The sequence below is a fragment of the Capra hircus genome, chromosome 22 (assembly GCF_001704415.2).
Source record: "Capra hircus breed San Clemente chromosome 22, ASM170441v1, whole genome shotgun sequence".
In the NCBI taxonomy this organism is placed as follows: Eukaryota; Metazoa; Chordata; class Mammalia; order Artiodactyla; family Bovidae; genus Capra; species Capra hircus.
In genome coordinates this window covers 14,515,066-14,537,258 of record NC_030829.1, presented here as the reverse complement: position 1 = coordinate 14,537,258, position 22,193 = coordinate 14,515,066, and the positions used below count along the sequence as shown (strand labels likewise).

Below are 22,193 nucleotides of genomic sequence, written 5' to 3'. Positions count from 1 at the left end.
ATGGATCTGAGTAGAGAGGCCTGACCTCTCTGTCACCTGGCCTTCTGGGGAGGGCCCTTCACTCAGGTATTTGGGTCCCTAAGGCCAAAATCACTGCAGATGGTGATTGCAGCCATGAAACTAAAAGACGCTTACTCCCGGGAGAAAAGTTATGACCAACCTAGATAGCATATTCAAAAGCAGAGACATTACTTTGCTGACTAAGGTCCGTCTAGTCAAGGCTATGGTTTTTCCTGTGGTCATGTATGGATGTGAGAGTTGGACTGTGAAGAAGGCTGAGCGCCGAAGAATTGATGCTTTTGAACTGTGGTGTTGGAGAAGACTCTTGAGAGTCCCTTGGACTGCAAGGAGATCCAACCAGTCCACTCTGAAGGAGATCAACCCTGGGATTTCTTTGGAAGGAATGATGCTAAAGCTGAAACTCCAGTACTTTGGCCACCTCATGCGAAGTGTTGACTCATTGGAAAAGACTCTGATGATGGGAGGGAGTGGGGGGCAGGAGGAGAAGGGGACGACAGAGGATGAGATGGCTGGATGGCATCACTGACTTGATGGACATGAGTCTGAGTGAACTCCGGGAGTTGGTGATGGGCCGGGAGGCCTGGTGTGCTGCGATTCATGGGGTCGCAAAGAGTCTGACAGGACTGAGCCACTGAACTGACCTGAACTGAACTGAAGGCCAACCTTGGTGAAGTCCTTGAGGCACCCACCAGGTGGCGATAGAGATGAGCTGGTCTGGTCTGACAGTGCCCAGAAAGGCAGGAAAGGTACTGGTGAGCTGGAGGAAAGACGGGGTGCAGGAGAAATTCTGCTCGTGGTCACCCCTATTCTACTCCCAGTTCATACACAAACTAGGATGTCTGCTCATGATCTCTGCTGGCCAGGAACCGTGTCTCAACTTCTCTCCATTCCTGAATGCCCCTCAACCCCTGGCAGGAGGGGGGAGTTGTGGGTGTGGCAGGGCCCCACCTCTGTCCTTTTTTATTTGTCCCTGTCTTGGGTCTCTCTCTCTTTTTCCATCCTCCTGGATGATAACTCTGCTTCTCTTCCCAGATATGACTCACTAATGGAGGGATTTTAGGCAGAGTGGTGACTGGGCCAGGACCAGGCAGAAAGTTTGCAGGAAGGGGAACACAAGGAGGTCAACTGGAGCAATGGCTTTGAATCCATCCCTTTCTGACCAGCATCATCTTCTTCACCCTGCAGCCTCTGTGTGTAAACCTGTTAGAGGTATTGTCTGTTTTTGGTGACATTTATTCTGTCCTCTGCCACCTGGACAACGGTGACATGGTCATCTCATGACCTGTGTGCTCCTTGGGTGTCGATGCCCAGACGTAACCATTTCTGGGACTGCGACAGCTCTGTCAGCTGTTTTGTATAGTTCCAAGAATAGAACTGTCTCTTCTTGGTTGGATTTAGGGGGCAGGGGGGGACACAACAAGGACGGGATATAACGTCACCACCCTCAGAGGAGAGAGGGTACCACTGAGCAATATGTGAATTGAAAGCCCTTAGAACTGTGTGTTCCTCACATGGAAGCCAGAGGGGTGGTGGCGTCTGACTTCGGTGACGATTTTGACCAGCCCTCCTTGGAATGGGGGGTGGGGGGGTTGGCCACGAGTTGGAAGCTGGTCCCCATTTTATCCCACATGGGAACACCAACCACCAGGAAAACCAGGATAATCCAACCCGGTGTTTATTGTTGCACAAGCCTGTTTGCAGTCCCGAGGGGATCTTCTGGCTAGGGCGTGGGTAGCAAGCCGTGTGGCCACAGGGGTGCAGGGAAGATACAGGCTGTGACAACCCCCAGGCTCTTGTCCAGAGGATACACGGGCCAGAGGACTCCTCAGCCACACTCCAGGGAGAATGGGAATGGGGTTCGGGGATGGTGCTAATAATAATATCAATGGTGATACAAATAAGCAAGAGGATCCAGCTGGTTACAATATATAAAAGGCAGCATAAAAGTCGGTGCTTTCACTTTCCCATCAGCAAGATCTGAGTTCAAATCCTGTCTGTGTGACAAGGTGAGGTACCTGCTCTGTGTGAGGCTCACTGTGATTTAGTGCCCACCTTGCTGGGTTGCTGTGAGGATGAAGGGGCCTGTGAGCGTCCATCATCTCTGAGCCTGGTGCTAATAGTTGGCACATTGGTGGGCAGCTCCCAAAGCCCATGAGGATCGGTAGGGCTGGAGGTAATCTCCTGGACTTGGTCCAGCCATCCCGGGGCAACTCCACCTTAGCGGGGACTATGGAGATAGCTCCCCTCCCCAAACTAAAAACTCCTTGTTTACAACCGCACCTGCTGGAGGCAGAAAAACTCATTCACTGCGAAGAGCTGGCAGCTATGAGGAGGCACTGAGGGAGGGGACTGCATGTTTGGAGAGATGCCTGAATGGTGTTGCTTAACCCAAAAGAACCTGATGTCAGCGGTGGCACTGTTCAGGCACTGTCTAGGTGGTGGTGGCAGGTGGCCTTTCGGGGCAGTACCCTAGTCGCCTGAGATAACAGCACACTCCCAAATGCACTGTCTGGGGATAGGCGGTGGCCTTTCTCCGATGGGTCGGATGGGTCGCGAGAGCTACCGGGGGTGGAATCAGGAGAGAGTACGCAGATTTCTTGCCTTCAATTGGCGGAGGGAGTCTTTGGGGGCGGAGTCTGAAGACTGAGCTTCACCCCACGTCTTCCAGGTAGGAGCTTCCAGCGTTCCTCCACCTATGTACCCTCGTCTCTCCAGGCAGGCGCAAAGGCAGCGTTCTCCAGGGGCTTCCGGACAGTGATCTGGGGGCCCTGGGAAGCCTCCTGAGCTCAGGGCTGGGGCTGACCTCGCCCGAGAGGTCTCTGCCCTCGGTGCCGCGCGGGGTGGCGGGCGGTGCCGGCGAGAGGGGCCGCCCACCCGCCTGGGCACCTGGCGGTCAGACCAGGGAGACTTCGGCCTGGAAGCTGGAGGAGCGGCCCGCACTGGGGCTGACGCGGGTCAGCATGGAGACCTGCGTGCTGCACGTGGCCCCGTTGCTGCCTGCGGACGGGTGCTGGTATTTGGGGTCCCAACCCAAGACGCCCTGCAGGTGCCAGCGCCGCCACTTCCGCCGCAGCTCTGCCTGCACCTGGGAGAAGGGAGAGTGGTCAGGCCCGCCCCAAGAAAGCCTCCTGCCATGCTGACTGGGCTATACTCCATCTAGGATGCGGAACCAGTCAGTCATATCCTCTTGAGGAGTCTAATGTGAGGGGCCAGATGCTGCTTTGGGCGCTGCAGAGATGGGACCTCCTTGGTGGAGCCAGGTCAAATCAAGCGATTGGAGTTGAGGGATGTGGGAGCCAGAGAGAATCAGAGAATGCAGTCTAGGGAGGGAGTGGGATGCTGCCCAGGGTGGCTGTACGCTAGTCTCCTGATCCTTGCCTTCTAAATCACTTGAACTCATCCAAGTAGATTTTTTGCTTTGTAACCAGGCTCCACAGTGACTCAACCTTCTCTTGCTGCCTCCAACCATCCTCGCTCACACTGCACATAGCCACCCAACACAGCACTTCTCACACTCTTCTCTCACGAATCACATGAATCCCCGGAGATTTTCTTAAAAGCAGATTCAAAGTCAGCAAGTCCGGGGTCGTCCCAGAAATCAGCATTTTAAGCAAGGTCCTAGGTGCCATCACTGACATACTAGTCTGAGGACCACCTTTGGCATAGCAAGGTTTGACCCTTCTCTGCTCTGCACATCAGGGTTTTGGGACCCTGGGGCTATGAGACTCTGTTCCCTGGCCCCCGAGGTCTGAGAGGGGCTTACCTCGCCATTCAGGAAGCAGTAGAGGATGGCCACCACGAAACCCTGGGGAGGAAGGGAGCAGGAGAAGTGAGGTAGACAGACTCGGAGAGCCCCAAGCCCTGCCCCGCCTGTGTTCCCTTGGTTAATCAAAGGGCTAAACATAGAGCAGGCGCTTAATAGATACTTATTACAATGGAAAGACTGGCATCTGGGGGCAAGAGGCCAAGGCCCCAGGAGAATCCCCTCCCTTAAAGCCCAGAGAAGAATGCAGCCTTACGTCCACAGTTCCTACCTGGAAAGACCCCACGACGAGCTCAAAGACCATTTTCACTTCAGCCTTAAAGTTGTCGGGGAAGAAGGCGAACATGACGTAGTGTACGCCAAACAGGGGGATCAGCAGAAGGGTGGACTTGGCCAATCTCCTGGGGACAGGGGAGGGGCAGGAGTGGGCACGCGTGTCCACACACGAGGGCACAGAAGACAGGGACACGGAGCGGGATGTGTGAGGATGGGCTGTGGGTTCTCACCAGCCCTACGTCCACAGGTTTCTGTTCCGTATCTGCAGTGCCTATATCCTCATGCCCCCTGGCCCTCCTCTCCTGAACAGGCTCATGAGAGAGAGAGCGTAACCCCTCTATTTCACTTCCTGGAGGAGAGCACAGAAAGGAAGGCCACTGCTGAAAAACCCAAGGATGATGATAATAGTGGTTATTTCAGGCTCCATGGCCACTAATAGGGACATTAAGCAATGGGACATCCTGGTTTCTTTTTCCCTGGTCTCAATTTCTCCAATCTGTATAATGGGGTGAGTGTATGTCAACATGGTCAAATAAGAGAAGTGGTTTTTCAGTCTCTACGTTGTGTCCAAATCTTTGGGATCCCATGGACTGCAGCACACCAGGCTTCTCTGTCAGTCACTATCTCCTAGAGTTTGCTCAAACTCATCTCCATTGAGTTGGTGATGCCATCCAACCACTGTAAACTTGGAAGTGCTTTGGGTGCTACGAAGTACAATGTTTTCATGAGAGCCCAATGTTTTACTGGACTTTGAGGGCCTTTGGGAAGAAGGCTTTGTCATTGCGTTGCTGAGCACATCTGTCCAAGGTCACTTGGGAGGATGGTGGGTGCTCAAGTTTATGCTTGGTCACCAGGGGTGACTTGGGGTCAACTAGCAAAGGCCTGTCTTTGGCTTTTGTGCTGTGTCCACTTCCCCAGGAGTTGCTACCTTTTCTGGGATCACACCCCTTCCCCCCACCTCCCCCTGACCAATACACGCAACCCCAGCATTCTCTGAAAGACCAGCTCTTCCTTTACCACCCTTGCGTGCTCAGCAGGGTCCACAGTCACTTGAAATGACTCGCCGCTTTCCGTGGAACAGGGCTCATCCTGGTTCAGGCCTCCCAGCCCCCTGACCTCATAGTTGGTCCAGGCAGCGTGAACCCACAGTCCTCTGGCTGCGAGAGGTCTGAGGGGTGGATGTGTCTCTGCCTTTATCTCTCCTGCCCTGGCAGTCAGTCCAGGGGAGCCTAGCCCTGAGCCTAAGGACCCACAGCAAACTGTGGGCAGAAGAGCTGGCCTGGCCCTACCCACTCCTTCCTGGACCTGGCTCCCCACCACACCAATATCCCCAGCCCTGCCCACCACTCTTTGGCTGCAAACCTATCCCACGCACCCGCGACTGACAGATGGAGGCTTCCTTTAAATTGAAGGCTTGTGGGGAGGTGGAGAGTGGGAGCTGACAGTCCCTCCACAGGGAGCTCCATCTTCCACTTCCCCCACCTCTTCTGCCTGCCGACAGCTGTTCAGTTTCCACCTCGCCCACGTGGACCTGGCGATGACCGGCTCGCTCTGCCTCAGATCCAAGCCCTTTTGAGCAGTTGTATGTTTGGGGGAAACAAGGCCCCGCAGGCAAAGTAGAGGAAGAGGGGGCACAGGCCTGCCGCGCTAGCCCTCTGGCCCGCTGAGCCCCTGCAGGGCCTTCCTTTCTCAAACTGGAAGGGAAGCCCCGCCTCCACACCCAGCAGGAGGGAGAGCTGTCACACCAGGAACCCAAGTCGTCTTAGTCTCATCAGAGAGAATCGCAGGATTCCAGAATAGAATCCTAAATCCAGCAGCTCGTGACATTTTTTCTAGCCAGATTAGAACCACAGCACAGATTCCCCAGAGAGAAGCCGGGCCCAGGAGAACATTCTAGAATCCCAGGACTGAAAGGCCCTGGTGGCACGCCCCAGGTTTGCCTTGTCTGTGTGGTGCAGATAATCGATCTCCTGTTCCCATCTGTGGGTGTATAGACTGACTCACCTTCCCACAGCCACCCGCTTTGTGTTTCTCTAGTTCTGTCTTCCAGCCTAGCTGTTCTCATGAAACCTGCCAGTTCTCTCATCCCCACAAGCACAGGAAAGCCCCTCATACCTTTCAAGCAAGGCTATGACCTCTGTCTCCAAGGGCACTGTGCCCTCCCCCCGCCATGAGGATGTGCTCCCAAACCTTTGAGGAGGAGGAGGGAGTATGGGTCAGTTTCCTCATCTGTGAAATGGGTACAATTTGGAGGAGACTTGGAGAAGGAAGCGGCAACCCACTACAGTATTCTTGCCTGGAGAATCCCATGGACAGAGGAGCCTGGCAGGCTACAGTCCATGGGATCACAGACAGTCAGACATGACTGAGCGACTAACACTTGGATGAGACGATATGGATGGAATGAGATGGAGCCTGGAAACCCCACTGCACACGCCCGGCGTGTAACCTGCAGGTGCTGTTACTACTCTCAGGGGCTACTGAGTCCCGAATATGGCTGTCTCCTTGGTAGACCTGGGGCTTCTCCTAGGCATCCAGCTACCACATCCCATTTTTGTGCCAGGCATGAGTCAGGCACTGGGCGCATGGTGTGAACAGGACACAGGTTATCCGCTGTCTTCTCGAGCTCCCTAGTTTAGCAGCAGATACACAGCAGGGCAGATCCCCTTCTAGGCAAGTTGTGAAGAGACGTAGGCCTGGGACTCACGGGCCAGGTGAGTGTGGGGTTGGGGATGTGTGGACTGAGCCAGGCCATGGGGTGGAGCTGGGCAGAGCATGCTGGCTACTTGGTGACTTTGGAGGGGAGCTTCTACGGAATGGGGAATGATCTAAGGACTGGAGCTGGGGATATTGGGAGGGCCAGGGCCCTGGGCCCGTACTCACGAGTACGGGCTGCTGTCACTCTTCCCGACATCTGGGGGCCGCAGTTTCTGAACCAGGATTCCAATGATGCGAATGAACAGGATGAAATTCACCTGGTGGGTGGGGGTCCAAGGTTAGGTGGGAGAGGGGAGGCAGGGTGTCTAGTCCCCTGGACTGATGGCCTTTTCCCCCAGGGCCCAGTTACCTGTCTATTGTACCTTTTTCCCAGCTCTTCCCTCTTCGGGAGAGTCGTCCAGGAACCCTCTTTCACACCCTCAAGGGCGGGACCTCCCCATTTGCTTTCTCTACTCTAGAGGAAGAACTTCTGGGGAAAGAGTTGGGGACAGTCCTGCCTCAGGCATCGATCAGGAAGTCTAGATTTCAGTTCTGACCTAGACGTGAATGTCCAGTGGGGCCTTGGTCAATTGCCTACCAGCTCCGGGCCCAGTCTCCCCATCCCTAAGTGGTGGGAGGAGGCCTTACCAAGATGGAGGCGAGGATGGGGGCCTTTATGATCCACCACAGTGAGGAGTTGATTGTGTCCCAGCATCTGGGGCAGGGGACGGTGGGAGAGAATGAGGGAGCTTGTACTCAGCCTGAGAGAGTCAGTCCTCCTCCCATCGTCCCCAGCTCTGCCCTGGAGCCCTTTAAAAACCACTGGCCCCAAGGCTGTTACTCCCCAGCCCCTCCTGATCCCACCCAGAGGATCTGCCCTGAGTGTCGGGAGCCAGGAGGAGGGGGCCGGCTGGCAGCTCACCCATAATCCTCAAAGTGGATCCTGATGATGGTCCACACCAGGGTGAATGTGCTGGGCACCCCTGTCAGGACCAAAGGAGAGAAAAAGAGGAGAGGGCATGGGAGAAAGAGGGAGAGATGAGGAGGAAGAACCAAGGAGGGACAAGGAGAGAAAAGGGAGGGTTTCCAATGTGGTCACTCATAGTGGCATACATAGACAGTTCACTCTGCAGAGATACTCTGCTGAGGGGGCGAAGCTTTAAGACTGAGGAACTGTGCCTGTCTACATAAAGGGGGAGTCTTTCTCTCCTTTTGGCAGAGGTGCTTTATAGATTGGCAGCATCCCTGTGTGTTTCGAGGGGTGAAGGGGAAGTGGAAGGATGTTCAGAGAGCCTGTCTGTCCCACAGGTCAGCCCGAGGTGCAGCTGGAGCCAGAGGGCGCCTGTTCAGGGGTCAGACAATTGGAGGACTTTTCTCGATCCTTGGCCGAGTGTCCTGCAGGTAGGACTTGCAGCCCAGCAAGGCCTAAGGGTGCAGGCTGGGTTGGTACCCGCCCCTCTAAAGAACTCCCCAAGCTTTGTCCCCTTGTTCCCATCCTGGCAGCCCTCCCTGGTACCATACCCCAGCCGATGAATATGTACCCCCAGAAGTACTTCCGCTCGGAGAAGAAGGAGACGGCGAGCAGGGTGTGCAGGTAGAGGCCCTCCACCAGCAGCCAGAAGAAGTTGGCCATGACACAGTACTGGAACAAGACCACAGCCGCCTTGCAGCCCACCTGCAGGGGAGGAGCAGGGAGCTGGCTCACTGGAGCAAGCAGGGGTCCCTGCCTGCCCACATTTCTGTCAGGTGAAGAACTGCAGTACAGCCAACTTCCCCCTTAGCTCTAATTTTAGACCATCAGATGCTTTGGAATAAGCTCATAATTTTAATTATCCACCCATGAATTTATTATCTATTTATCTTCCTATTATATATCTATTAACTCATCTACCCACCCAGTCATCCATCTACCCGCCTATCCACTTATCCATATCCTTACCCACCTACCCCCAGCATCCACTGTCTAGTCACCCATCTTTCTTCCTACCATCCATGCATCCACACATCATCTATCGGCAACCAGCATCTTCCATCTGCCAAGCCATCGACACACTCACCCAGGAATCTCTCCATTCATCTATTATCTACGTACCAGACATCCACTACAGACTCAGACCCCTGGGCATCTCTTCATCCATTCATTTATCTGCTTGTCCATCCCCCCACCAATATACCCCACCCTGCTACCCATCATCTATCCAATTTTTCATACTTCATCCTTCTATCCTTCCACCTACTCAAGTCATCCACACATTATTTACTCAGCCATCCAGCTACCAATCCATCCACTTACCACCTCTGCTACTCAATCACCTTATTCCAATTACTATGGAAAGTAGCTGGAAGAGGTATAAGGGAGAATTCTTGCTTTCATTAGCAAGAGTCCCTTGAGCGTGTAGGGAGAGGAGCTGTGGACTGTCTCGGGAGCCTCAAGGCCAGGGGAGGGAGGGGAGACAGACTGCCTGTAGCAGGGGGGGCTGTGAGCTGTAAAGCAAATGGGGGCGGTGAGATGGAATTGTTGGGGAAAGATAGGGACAGAGAAGAGGAAGAGAAGGAGGATGAAGAAATTAGGAAAAAGAGAAGATGGGAGGGGTGCTCATTCCTCTTGGGGGCTGAAGAAGATAGGTGAAGAATGGGTTCCCTAGACAGGTGGGTGAGGACGAGGGAGAAGTCAGGGACACCCCTGGGGAGGGCAATCAGGGGCTCTGGGAGGCCCAGCTGGCATGATCAGAAGGTCTTCTGGACCCTCTGTCCTCTCCCAGAAACAATCTTCCATTTCAAAGTGAGCCCAGATACATGTAAGCCAGAGCTTAGAGACACCGTCCTCCAGATGTCTTCTGTTTTTCACTCCTCCCTGTATCGACCTCAGGTTCCCACCATTCTCTCCTGTGCCCTTGGCTTTGAAGTGTCCTCAGAGAGCAGACTTCACTCCTCTCCTGGCTGGAAAGTCCTGCCTCAGGTCCCTCCTGCTATAGGTAGTCTGTTTCCCCTGCCCTCCCCCATTTGCTTGACAGCAAGAATAACTCAGATCTTTAACAGGACAACTATCTGTGCTGCTTCTCGCCTTAGAAAAGCTTCACAGAGCTGCTAATGAATAGGGAAGCCACAGTTATTCTCAGCAAGTGTGCTGGAGGCTGCAGGCTGCTCCCTAGGCTCTGGGGCTCATGTCCCACGGGTCTGAGCCCAGCTCCCAGGCGGGGTCATCTGAGGCACTCTGGGAATGGCCAGGGGGTCCCTCTTGGTGTTCCCTCCCCCTGAGACACTGAGATTCTACCATCACTCTCTGCAGAGATTCACTTTCAATCTCACTCTTTGGGGAGAAGGTACTGTTGACCCCTGAAGTAACACACTACCTCTGAGGTCACTCATGAGGCAGTGAGTCACTGACCACAAGGGGTAGACGGGAGCCAGGACTGGTCTCAAGCTCTCTGTCTCTGCTCAGGGCTGCAGGGCACTCAGGGAGGGGCTCAGAATCACCTGGAGACGGACTCCTTAGTGATGGGCAATGACTTCTTTAAATGCTCTCAATCTCCCTTCCCTAGGCAGGTCCAGAGTGACTGACGGCAGGGGAAGAAACAAAGAAAAGCAGGGCAGTGTGGGGTGGGACTGACTCCAGGTGGCCATGGGGGGAGGAGAAAGGGGGGCACAGTGAGCAGAGCCCTGGGGATGCAGATGGCAGGGAGGAGGGTTGGAAGGAAGCTCAAATGTCCTTGCATGATGGGGAAACTGAGGCAGGGAGTTCCTTAAGGTCTCACCATGGGAAGTTAGCAGTGGAGGCAGGAAGGGGGTTATGGGCTGTGGCACTGAGTGTCCCCTTTCCCACCTAGGAGAGGTGTTTCTCATCGGCAGGAGGAGGTGTGTGAACCCCCAGATAGCCAAGCACCCCCGCCTGCTGTGGGAGGGAGGGTCAGACAGGAGTTTGGCCATCTTTGGAGAGAGAGAAAGAGAGAGGGAGAGAGAGGGGAAGGAGAAGACAGGAGGGAGGAGAGAGAGAAGAGGAGAGAGGGCAGAGGGCGGCAGGCCTGGACGGGTCCTCACCGAGCCCTTGGAGCAATGGTCCGTCTCCCCACTGCTGAAGAGGGCCAAGTCTTTGGTGAAGACGGCGGCGGCCCTCAGGATGAAGGATATGAAGAGGTTCATGTGGATGTAGTTCCGTGTGCAGCGGAGCTTCCTGTGGGAGGCGGCCAGATCCGGGAGGCCGAAGAGGGCCTCAGACCCCCACCCCATCCAACACATCCAGCTGAGAGAGGCGAGGACTCGAAGCCTCTGAATGCGGACCCTACCCTCAAGGGGGACCCTGTCCCCCGGCATCCTATCCACATGTGCAGCCTGGCTTGCCATACCTCCTTCCAGGGCACAGGCCCCTGGTGACCTATCCCCCGGTGACCGGCACCCTCTGAGGGGCGAGGCTGACGCAGGGGAACACTCTGAGTGGCCTGCTGTCTCGGGGGGAGGCTGGCCTGGCAGGGGAGCTGGGGCAGGACTGAACAGGGGCTGACCGTGGAGCGAGGAACAGCATGCCTGGGTGCGGAGTGACCTGGTCGGTCTGCTCTGAGGCCTGTGGCTCGGGCTGGTCCTCACCTGAACAGGCTCAGGATGGCCGTGGCAACCAGGAGAGTGGCGAGGGACAGGCTGTAGCCGATGGTGTAGCCGGTCTTCACAGAACTGTAGAACACTGTCTGCTGCTGCTAGAGGGAGGGGCGTGAGGAGCTTGGGTGGGGTGAGGGGCGCTCACCTAGGGGCGGGGTGCCCTGTATATCCTGCCTCCCTCCCCTGCCCTGGCAGACGAAGAGGCTGAGGCCCGGGGCTCCCAGTCCCCAGACCCCCTGACTCCCTGGTTTCCACAGGCGAGTCAGGGCTGCTTCCCAGGGTGGGGGTGGGGATTGATCTCAACTCTGCTCTGCTCCTCACAGGAGAAATGTCAGTGGAGGGAGGAGCAAAAATGCCAGACGTTCCACTGGCCCACCCATTCATCCTTCAGTCACGTGTCCAGCAGAACTTCTGGGCCAACTCTGGGCTTGGTATCCTTGGGCATAAGACTGCTCACCCTTCAGACCCTCACATGAAGCCCTCCCTCCCCACTGAAGACAATGGTAAAGAAGACACTGTTGCTATTTAGTCGCTAAGTCTTGTCTGACTCTTTGTGACCCCATGGACTGTAGCCCTCCAGGCTCCTCTGTCCATGGGATTTCCCAGGCAAGAGTACTGGAGTGGGTTGCCATGTCCTCCTCCAGGGGATCCTCCCGACCCAGGGATCAAACCCAAGTCTCCTTCACTGACAGGCAGATTCTTTACCACTGAGCCTCCAGGGAAGCCCAAAGAAGACACTAGGGGTGGGCAGTGTCACAAATCTGTGATTTGTCGGGGCTGGGGTGAGCAGGAGGAGGGCATTCTGGCCTTTCTGGGGAGGTGGGACAAAGCTGGATGCTGAGGGCTTCCTGCTGCCCCCTCCCCTAGGATGCACACACAAAGCCATGGTTACTGGGCAGCCCTTCCTTCCTCCCCACTTCCCACTCCCTGCTGGAATAGAGGCCAGTGGTTAGAAAGGATTTAGTGGATTTAGATCCTGCCTGAGGATCTGGTGGGCTTTGAAGGCCTCTGAGAAAATTGCTGCCCTCTTGGGAGGAGTAAAAGTCTCTATCTGTGAAGGGCATCGGAAGTGGAACAGAAGTCATCTCAGACAGCCAGACTGTGTTCACACATCAAAGCTGTGAGGGGCTCCTAGCTCGGGACTCCAGTCATATTCCAGCCTCCTCATCAGTATCTCTCCCTGGCTTCTGGCTCCACATCCTTAGATAGACCACTGACGGTCTGCTCCAGGGCAGCTCCCTGCCCTGGCACTGAGGACAATGGCCCTGGCCCTGTCTCTGACTGGCTGCTGGGTATCTGAGGCCAGTTCCTTCCAGGATCCGTACCTCGGTTTCCCCTCTGTGTGAGACAGGGGGAGGGGTTCTGTAGGCCCTGCCATGTCCAGGGCTGGAGCAAGGTTCTTGTGAGGGAATGGGGTGGGCTGGCCTCAGGGTGATGCTTCAGCTTTGCTGCTGTGGGTCATCCTCCTGGACCCTTCAGGGGAGCCAGGGGAATGTGTGCCTGGAGAGGGAGGAAGCTTGGGGAGGGCAGATGCCAGGAGTCCTGGCTCCTACACAGAGGGCAACCATGCCCCTTGGTGGGAGAGAGTGGAAGGAGGCAGCAGGCCCGGGCACTCATGTGTGTGTGCGTGTGTGTGTGTGTGTGTGTGGTGCATGGAGGCCCACCTCATCCACACTCGATGAATTGTCATCCAAGCCACAGGCAACGGGGTAAGGGCCAGGCTCCAGGGGCGTCCAGCCCGCTTCAGTGCAGCTGCGGCTCACGTTGCGGCCTGGGTGGAGGGTGGGGCGGAGAGGAGAGAGGTTGAGGTGGGAGCTGGCAGGTTGGAGGAGCAGGCGTGGAGGCTGTCTATCTGTGGGCTCAGCCCTACTCTTATCACCCGCTGCAGCATCAGGTTCCAGCTGTGCTGACCTAGATGCCCAGGACATCATGGGGCAGCCTGGGGCAGTGAGAAGCCCCTCCAGGGCCACCAGCGGACCCTCCCACACAGATGACAGGGCAGACATTCCTGCCCCTTGCTGTGTATAAACCTGACCTCAGGGCGATTTAAACCCTGATCCTCATCACAGGCAGCCTGGATCCTTGGCACAGACTGACCCCTGACCCTTGGCATGAGCTGAATGCTGACCCCTGTCACAGGGCCATGGATGCTACTGTGTCGTTTGGTTTCTTGGTCCCGTGTGTACAGACAGCAGCCTTCTGGCTGGGGTAAGGGGCCCAGGCCTGCCCAGTTGTCCTGCGTCAGTCTGCCTGGGCCTATGGGTCTGGGTTTCCTCCCACACCCTGGGGCCAGGGTTCAGATGTGCTGCTGGGGAGGGACCAGAGTAAGGCAGGAGGTGGGTGAGAGCTGGAGGACATCTTGTAAAGGCACAGATGTGAAGTCCTGACACATGGAGAAGTGGGAGTTCCTGGCAGGAGCACCTGCCCAGGCAGAAGCAAGCACGAGAAGAATTGAGCCGCACAGGATTGCAGAATCTCGGGGCGGAAGCGCTGAGGCTGGGTTCCAGGGCAGTGCACTGTCTTCTGTCCCTGGAGGCCCGGTGCTGCAGCCAAGGGACAGGACCATTAATGGGCCATGTGAGGCGAGGGGTACCCCCTAGGGTCCCCCTCTTGAGGGCAGGGAGGGGCTAGATAGGAAATGGGCGAGACAAAGAGGAGCCCCCTCGCCTCTATCCCAGGACTCCTTACAGAGACACCGAGTCCAGGAGAAAGCCCGAGAGCCCGCCTGCCAGGCTTGTTGTGGGGAAGGGAGGGAGAAGGAGGAGGGAGACGAGGAGGAGGAGGGAGAAAGGAGAGGCAGAGAGGATGAGAGGAGAGAGAGCAGGTAGGAGGAGGAGGTAAGAAGTTGAGAAAGAGGTGGGAGGAGAAAAGATTAGGGAAAGAGATGAAGCGAGTTGATGAGGAGGAACTGAGAAAGAAGATGGCTCCTGACATCCTTGCCCTCTAGCTGCTTCCTCACCTGAACCACCACCGTCAGCACCACCGTCAACATCATCACCATCACCATCATCACAACGGACGTTTTGAGAACTTTCCCCAGGTATACTGGATAGAGCACTTTAGGCACATTATCTTTCTGGAGCCCCTCAATTATCACAGTTGGGAAGACCAAGAGGCTGGTCACTTTTCCAAAACCACATAGGAGATACAGGGTAGAGCAGATGTGGTCCCCACAGTCTTCCCAGGTAACTTTGACCCTCATCTGCACTGAGGCGACTGAGGACTTAGTTCAGGTGTCCAGGTGCAGAGCTGTAGGAGGCGGGAGGAGTCAAGCTTTCCTGAGCTCGGGGAGGGTCACTGCACATGTCTAATGTTTCGAAACTTTGCTGTGTGCTCAGAGCATCCCAGGTAACTCCCTATTCACTATTTCCCTGAATCCTCCTGGCTGCCATTTGAAGGAGGTGCTTCTCACCCTACTTTCTGGATAGGGAACTGAGGGATGGCTACGGGTGGGGGGATCTCCAGGAAGGAGCGGTCGGCTGGGTCTCTTTCCACTGTGAGGTTCCTTCCTGCCACTGCGGCAGAAAGGACTTTGCAGAGGAAGGGGCACTGGGCTAGGCCAGTTTCCTGGCTTACACTTTTTTCATCTAGTTGCCCAGGAAAACACACCCTCTTTCCCCTACAGATTCAGCCCCTAACCCAGTCTCCTATTCCTCACCATCATTTTCAGAGGCTAAGGCCACCAAGGATAGCTGTGCAGATTGCTCACTGCACAAGGGCATCTGGCTGATGGACACGGAGGGGTAAAGTGTACTTCCTATTCAGCTTGTCACGAGGTGGGCTCAGTGAGCAGTTGACTCCACCTGAGGAAGAGCTGCCTTCTCTCATCAGCCTGAAGGCTCCGGTGGGGGCCCCAGTGAGGCTGGTGGCCTCCGCGTTAGCCAGATGGTGGGCTAGAGTTCCGGTTCTCAAGTGAAGGAGCTGCCTTCTCAATTCCAGCAGGGACAGAAGGAGGAGCCTCAGGAGGGATGCAATTAGCATAGTGTCAGAGTGGAATGCAATTAGCAGGCGCTTCCAGGGATCTGAAGGAAGGCTGGTTGCCAGGCTCTGCTGAAGGGAGCATGATGAGAGCTGCCCCAGGGAGCTCAGCTCCTACTTGCCCAGGTGCTGGGTGCCCCTGGAAGAGGGCTGGGCTAGGTGGTTGCTAATCTGGACTGTGACATGCCTGTGGCTGAGGCATGTCACAGAGGCCACCCTCAAGGACAGCACCCAGATCTCCTTGACTGCTGAGCACGCATCCCTGAGCACTGGGGAGCAAAACACAACTGCCTCACAGAGACCATTAGATCCCCCTCCCATTCTCACTTTACAAATAGGGAAATAGGCCCAGAGGGGGAAAGGTCACCTGGAGAGAGAGACTTTTTGCTCATCCTCTCAATTCTTATCTAGGTCCTGTCCATCACCACCCCTTCCCACCCCAGCCCTGCTCCTCCTCCTGTCCTCCCCCAGCTCATCAAATCCATACCTGAGTGGGGCACGCTTGACCTCTCCCTCCCTCTTCCCCCACCTTCCTGCTTCCCTCCCCTGACTTGGCGTCCACCCAAGTCCAAACCGTCATCATCTCTCCTCTGCCCTGGGGTTGGGTTTTCCCATTTGTACTCCCAGAATCCTCTCTTCTCACAGAAACCAGTTATCAGTTAAAAATCCCCACCTGGACTGTGTCCATCTCCTGCGTAACCTCCGTCATGGCTTCTGAGTGAACTCAGGAGAGCCCACGTCCTGTCAGTCCTCCAGGGCTCTGCCCGCCTGCTCCCTGTTCCCTCCTCCCTCTCCCGAGCTCTCATGGCCTCCACTGAGTTTCTTCAGGGCTCATACCACAGGCTGTGGATCCTCTGAGAGACCCCCCGGCCAGGATCTTTGAGACTCTTTCCCAGCCCAGGTCTTCAGACAGTAGTCCCAGTATCATCTCCTTGTGGAGGCCGCCAGGACAGCTGCCTTAGGGTGCTTCTGCCTCTTCTCTCTCCCAACACTGCTTACTACTTATATTTGCATATGTTTTCTTGCTAAATGTCTCTCCAACTAGAACATGAGCTCCCTGAACACAGAGCATTTTATCCTTCTGACCCATGCTGCGTTTGTCCAGCCCAGTGCCAGTCAAGCTAGTAGGTGTTTAATAAACATTCTCTGAATGAAAGCATGACTGACTATGTGCCCTAAGCCCCTTTAATTATTCAGTAGCAAGACGCCCATTTCCTGAAGAGGTTCCCCCTTTTCTTTTCTGCCTTATATGCGCACATTCACTTAAGCAGGACCTGACAAGTTGTGTAAGAAAGGCCAGTTTCCCAGAGTCTGAAAGGTCATTGCCTCCAGGTAGTGAAAGAATGAACCAAGACCAGCCCCCTAAAATGGGAACATGGGAGCCATAACTGTCTATCAGTTATCAATCGCTAAACAAATATTTAGTGAGCCCTTCCCACATGCTTATCTTTCTGGGAAGAGCTAATCAGATCCCATGAGCCCTTCAGAGAACTAATAGTGCAGCCTCTTCCAGGAAGGCCCCCCACACCCCGACTGGTCTAGCCCCTTGAGCACCCCCTTTGCCTTCTCACTTCCTTGAGAGGTGATTCCTCATTCCGGCCACCTCTACTCCTGCCACCCAGCTCCCGCCCTTCAACCTGAGGTTCTTACCTTGAATGGGGGAGAAGAGCTTAAAGATGAGGGGACAGGCCAAGACAACCACCTGGCCCCTAGGGGTGGCTGGCCAGCAGGTGAGGTTGTCCCACATCTTGCCGCAGCCTGCAGGGTGAAGGCAGAGGACACACGGGTCAGCGTAGTCACCAGGGGCCTCCAGCCTTGGTCCTGAGCCCACAGGCACCCACTCTTTTCCTCCTTGTCTAGGCTCCCACCTTGAGGAGAGGGGAGACAGGGAGGGAGGGGAAGGAAGCACAACTACAAGTCCACGGTTTTTGGTGAGAGACAGAGCTTCCCTTGTGTGTTCCGAACAGTGGAGGGGGTTTGTTTGTTGCAGAGATTGTGAGGAAGAGCTTCCCCAGCATTCGATGCACAGGCGACAGGGATACCAGGCCAGCATTTTGCGCAGTCCTGCACAACGGTGAGTTGTGTAGCATCTGGGACTCTCAAACGAGTTGCTGGGCATTTGCACAGACGAAAACATTTTGTAATGACAAGAGGCTAGACTCTTACTCCATTTTACAGATAAACACAAGGCGCTTATTGTACGGGTTTGACAGTACAAGTTTTCCAGGAAAGAAGCAGCCAAGTAAAGAGAGAGAAGGCTGGGCTTTGCTGTGCTCTGAACTTTACTAAGAGTTGTTCAGTGTTTTGGAAAATCACGTTACTTATGGCAATGCTGCCCATGAACCTGGGTCAGTGATGCAACCAGCATATATATCAATCTACATTTAAAGCTCTCACATTCCCAGAATTTATATTTATAGGTACAACCTTTAGACTCTGTCTTCTTATCTTTTGGTGTGATTGTGCTGGAATGTGTACACAGTATTTTATTATACATGTCTTTATTCTATTTTTGTTTTACGTTATAATTAGGACATCATTAAAAAAAAAAAAGGTGCCTGTCCTAAGTTTCATTTTAGAACAGTAAAGGAGGCAATAGAAAACAGTTGTTATAAAAAGGAGCTGTTGGGTATGACAGGGTGATGAATATACTGGGGTTTATCTAGTTCTTGAGGAGTCTTCATAAAACAACACCAAATTACCATATGGACTGTAGCCCACCAGGCTCCTCTATGCATGGGATTCTCCAGGCAGGAATACTGGCTGGAGTGGATAGCCCTTCCCTTCTCCACGGGATCTTCCCGACTCAGGGATCGAAGCCAGGGCTCCTGCATTGCAGGTGTATTACTTACCATCTGAGCCACCGGAGAAGCTCACCATAAAACAAATGCCTCCAACCCAATAAAATTGTGAACTGTGACAGGGGCTGGTGCTTAGGGAGTGAATTCGGATAAAACCCTATATCACAGGCTGTGTTCTCCACTGTGCACCTGTTTACCTCGGCTGGTGAAGCCTGCACAGTGGGGTCTCTAGGGGTCCACTTGAATAGGCAGATGCCAGTGCTGTGGTCTTGCCTGTTCAGGGCCTGGGTGCCCCTGAGGAACAAGGACTCCTCTGGATGCCCTCCCCCGAGGGAGGTTTAATTGTCTCTTTGCAACACTGCCAGTCCCATAGATTTACTCAGGAAACCCAACCCCTGAGCCAAAGTCAACGCCAGCTGGGCCAAACCCAGCCCAGCCCAGGTCCGAAGGTTCACGAGTTCCCAAGAACGGGGCCTGGGAAGAGGAGGCGGAAGGACATCCCCACTCGGGGAAGAGCCTTGAGCCTCTGGATACTAACGTGGGCCAGCAGTGGGGAGGGTAGGGGGTACCTTCTGGGGCTGCAGGAGCCAGGGGGCACCTGCAGCTGAAGGCTGAGAACACCTGGACCTCCGGGGCCTGGCCAGAGAGCATAGGCTCCCTGCCTCGGGGACCCCATCCGCTACCACCTGTCCTATCCCAAGTGGCCTCACTAGGGCTACCGTCTCTCTTCCATCGCTGTGCCCACATCTCTGGAGGCCATGTAGCTGCCAGCCAAATCTTGCTAGATGCTGTTAATGGTATCATCAGCAAACACTTATGCAGCCTTTATATGTGGGAGACATTGTTCTACCCTCTTTACGCTAAGAACTTATCTAACCCTCCCATTCTACAGACAAGCAGCTGAAGGACAGAGCCATTGCGCAGCTAGCTCCAGGTCTCCGGCAAACTGCCTGCCCTCTGCCTGGTCTGAAGGCCTCGAGACCCTCTCTCTGGGAACTCTGCTTGGCTGGTCTGTGGACCACCCTAACAATGCTGGGCATGCCCCGGTTTGCAGGCCAGCTATTGTGTCTGGGTTCTTGCCAGGCTTCGGGCTCTCTAGATTTCCAGTGGCCACCCGGATCAGGAGTGGATTCAGAACTGGGTGTCCTGAGCTCAACTTCACCAGAAGCGGCACAGAAAGGAGGGAGCCTGGGCTCTGTGCCCCCGGGGCGGCCACATTTGGCCTCAAGGAATCTCACTACAACCGGGGCTGGGCTGTGAACTGCTGGGGCACAGGCTGGAGGACGGGGTGGGGCTGGGGGGAGCCAAGGAAGAGGGGCCGGTACCTAGTCAGAGAGGCTTACTGCAGGGTCAGGAAGCTGAGAGGGGTTGACAGCCAAGAAAATGCTGGGCATCGGGAGCACCTGTGGTTGTGAGCTGGGTCCGGGAGTACTCTCTGTGTGTCTGCCCCAAGGAGGCCACACAGGTCCCACCGCACTTGTCACCAGGCCCACAGAGACCCAGGGCCCAGGCTGGCTATGCGTGCCCACAGTGGGGCTGCAACCTCAATGGGAAAGAAAGCTCAGCCTGGGTGGGGGATGGCAAGGCAGGGTGGGGGCCTCTGCTGTGTCATTTTATAGATGTGTGTGCACAAACACACACAATGACAAGCACTCCCTGGCACACAGAATCACAGACGCACATGCAAACATGCATACAGGTAGGCTTACTTGAACATGGAAGAACCAGACATAAGCAAACAGAGGCACAGAGAGACACACACAACTCATGGACACACATGTACAGACACGACTGAGCATACCACAGACATTCACACACACACACAGCACACACCAGGCAGACATATCCAGGCAGGTCCGGGCTTACACAGACATATGCCTCAAACATACAAAGACACTCAGAGTCAAACACAGGCTCCAGAGGCACAGATGCCCTAGACAGACATGGGCCAGGAGTGCACAGCCAGATGTGCACACACAGAGTCCTGCACAAGATCATGGGCAGACTCACCGCCCACAGACCCTTCATGGCCTCCTCTGCATCTCAGGCCTACTGCCTGGTGACAGAGTGTTGGCTTCCTACAGGCACCTTGCGCCAGCAATGGCCTCATTGGGATCACAAGGGCGGCCTGCCCTCAGGGCCTGGGAGGTGCTCTAGTGGGGCCTAGAGTCTGGTGTCTGGGCCTCTCTGGGCTGCCCATGATCCTGGATCTCACTGTTGAGACTTTCCAAGGCTGTGTGCAGCCTGGTCTTGACTTCCTTCTGCAGAGGCAGGGGCCGGGGGGCGTACAAAGTGTAGGCAGGTCTGGCTGACCCTCCCCCAGGCCATAGTTTCAGGGGCCTGAGAGACAGAGGGCCATCCTTCCTTGAGAGCTGGGAGAGGCAAAGGCCATCTGTGATGCTGCACACACTCAGTGCTGCAGGAGGTGGGAATCAGAGCCCAGAAGGAGGGACTTAGGCTGGGGTTCATGACTGTCAGCCTCAGTGAGATGAGGGGACAGGGGAGCCAGGAGGAACAAATGCTCCCTGCTCTTGAGCCAGGCTGCTATGTAGCTGTAATTCCAGCTTCAGGGGGGTGACCTCTGGGAGAGAGACCCAGAGCTGGCCCAGGCACCCCACTGCTTCAGCCCTTCCCCCTCCCAGAGAGGCATGAACTCTACACCCACTCCCCACCCGCCAAAGGCAGTCGGCCTTGGCACCTTCTGACTTCCCAGACTCTCTGCTTCTCCACATCCTGCCCTCCCTTGTGAGTCTGGCTCCAGCAACAGCTCTTAAAGGAAGCCCTCTATTTCCTTCCATTCTCACCCAACAGTTGCTGAGCCAAACGTGGGGAGCACAAGATTGGGGAGTGAAGATCAGGGGGTGATACCAGGTGATCTGATGGCCCTGTCGCCAGGCAGCCTCGACCTGAGGGTGGAGCGGGGCTCACGGTGAGAGGGAGGTGGGCTACGTGGAGGGAGGAGGGTTCTCTCTTGCCACCAGGGGCCTCACCTGCTGTTTCATTCTCCAGCTGCGCCTCCTCCAGGCACTGCTCATGCTGTACCGCGATCATCCGCAGATAGTCACACTCTTCCTGCTGCAGCCCCACCGCCCAGCCGCCCTGGGGGAGCGAGACAGGGAGGGGGACCCGTCAGCCTCATTCATCCACAGCCTACCTGTCCGTCCGGGGGCTCCAGGAGCATGGGGCTAAGCAAGGCCCAGTCACCGGACTGACCCAAGTTCCAGACTGAACCCCTGCCCCAGTCTGAACTCGACCTTAGACTGAAGTCTGACCTTGACCTAGATCTGACCCCAAACTCTTATCCAGTGTCCCCTGCAAAGCCCTCTGCTGTGAGGGCCCTGTCATGGCTTCCTGCTGGTTCCAGCAGTACTGTGGCTGTAATAACACCATCTCTGTGGGTGGCACAACTCTGGACAGAGGTCAGAGGGCCTCTCCTTGGAGCCCAGAGCTGGCCCACTGGATCCTCCAGCTTAGGCTGGGAGCCCTAGGTCCCTGTTTCAGTCTCTGTGGATAAGTGGGGCCTGGCAGGTGCTACCTTGTTTTGAGTTGGACCCTGGCTTCTGGTTCTCGGAGCCAGGCCTGGGAGGAGTCCAGACTCCTGGCTGGCTCCATCTTTCATCCTCTGTCCCCATTCCTGGTCACCAGTCTGGGAAGGGAATGCTGGTCCTCCTTGACCAGACCCTCCACCCTGCTTCTTAGCCTTTGAATAATTCAAGCTGTAGCAGATCTAGTGAGGGTGAGGGAAGTCTCAAGAAGTAAGAGAGGACCCTCTAGAATGGCTCATGATCCAACCAGGCCTCCTCTCGCAGAGGTCACTGAGAAGCCCAGGCTTTTCCCCTCCCTCCGCTGTGCCCTGGCCAGGGATTAAGGGTAAAACTTGTGTGCCAGGGAGATATTGGCATTGGGGCGGACATGTGAGTAGGGATGACAGCTGCCCAAGTATAGCCGGAAAAAACAGGTCTTGGGAGTCAGGTCTTGTGGAGAAAGGTGTGGTAAAGGCCTCAGTAAAGGAACCACTGGGCTGGTGGCAGTTTCTGCCAGTCTCTTTGGCATTAGGGAAGTGGCTA

General features: G+C 55.4%; 1 protein-coding gene across 2 annotated transcripts in view; it reads right to left on the bottom strand.

Annotated features, from left to right (window-relative positions):
- VIPR1 (vasoactive intestinal peptide receptor 1) overlaps window positions 1,681–22,193 on the bottom strand; it is a 31,230-nt gene continuing 10,717 nt past the window's right edge. Inside the window, exons 2-13 of one of the 2 annotated variants that reach the window (XM_018038430.1) lie at window positions 21,117–21,225; window positions 16,976–17,083; window positions 13,012–13,118; window positions 11,339–11,445; window positions 10,796–10,928; window positions 8,279–8,432; window positions 7,680–7,740; window positions 7,406–7,472; window positions 6,944–7,035; window positions 4,056–4,185; window positions 3,785–3,826; window positions 1,681–3,106 (exon numbers count right to left, since the gene is read on the bottom strand). In XM_018038430.1, the coding sequence (XP_017893919.1) occupies window positions 2,915–3,106; window positions 3,785–3,826; window positions 4,056–4,185; window positions 6,944–7,035; window positions 7,406–7,472; window positions 7,680–7,740; window positions 8,279–8,432; window positions 10,796–10,928; window positions 11,339–11,445; window positions 13,012–13,118; window positions 16,976–17,083; window positions 21,117–21,225 (1,302 nt within the window). In that variant the 3' untranslated portion in view covers window positions 1,681–2,914. The remainder of the gene's footprint in view (window positions 3,107–3,784; window positions 3,827–4,055; window positions 4,186–6,943; window positions 7,036–7,405; window positions 7,473–7,679; window positions 7,741–8,278; window positions 8,433–10,795; window positions 10,929–11,338; window positions 11,446–13,011; window positions 13,119–16,975; window positions 17,084–21,116; window positions 21,226–22,193) is intronic. The other variant, XM_018038431.1, reaches the window with a different exon arrangement.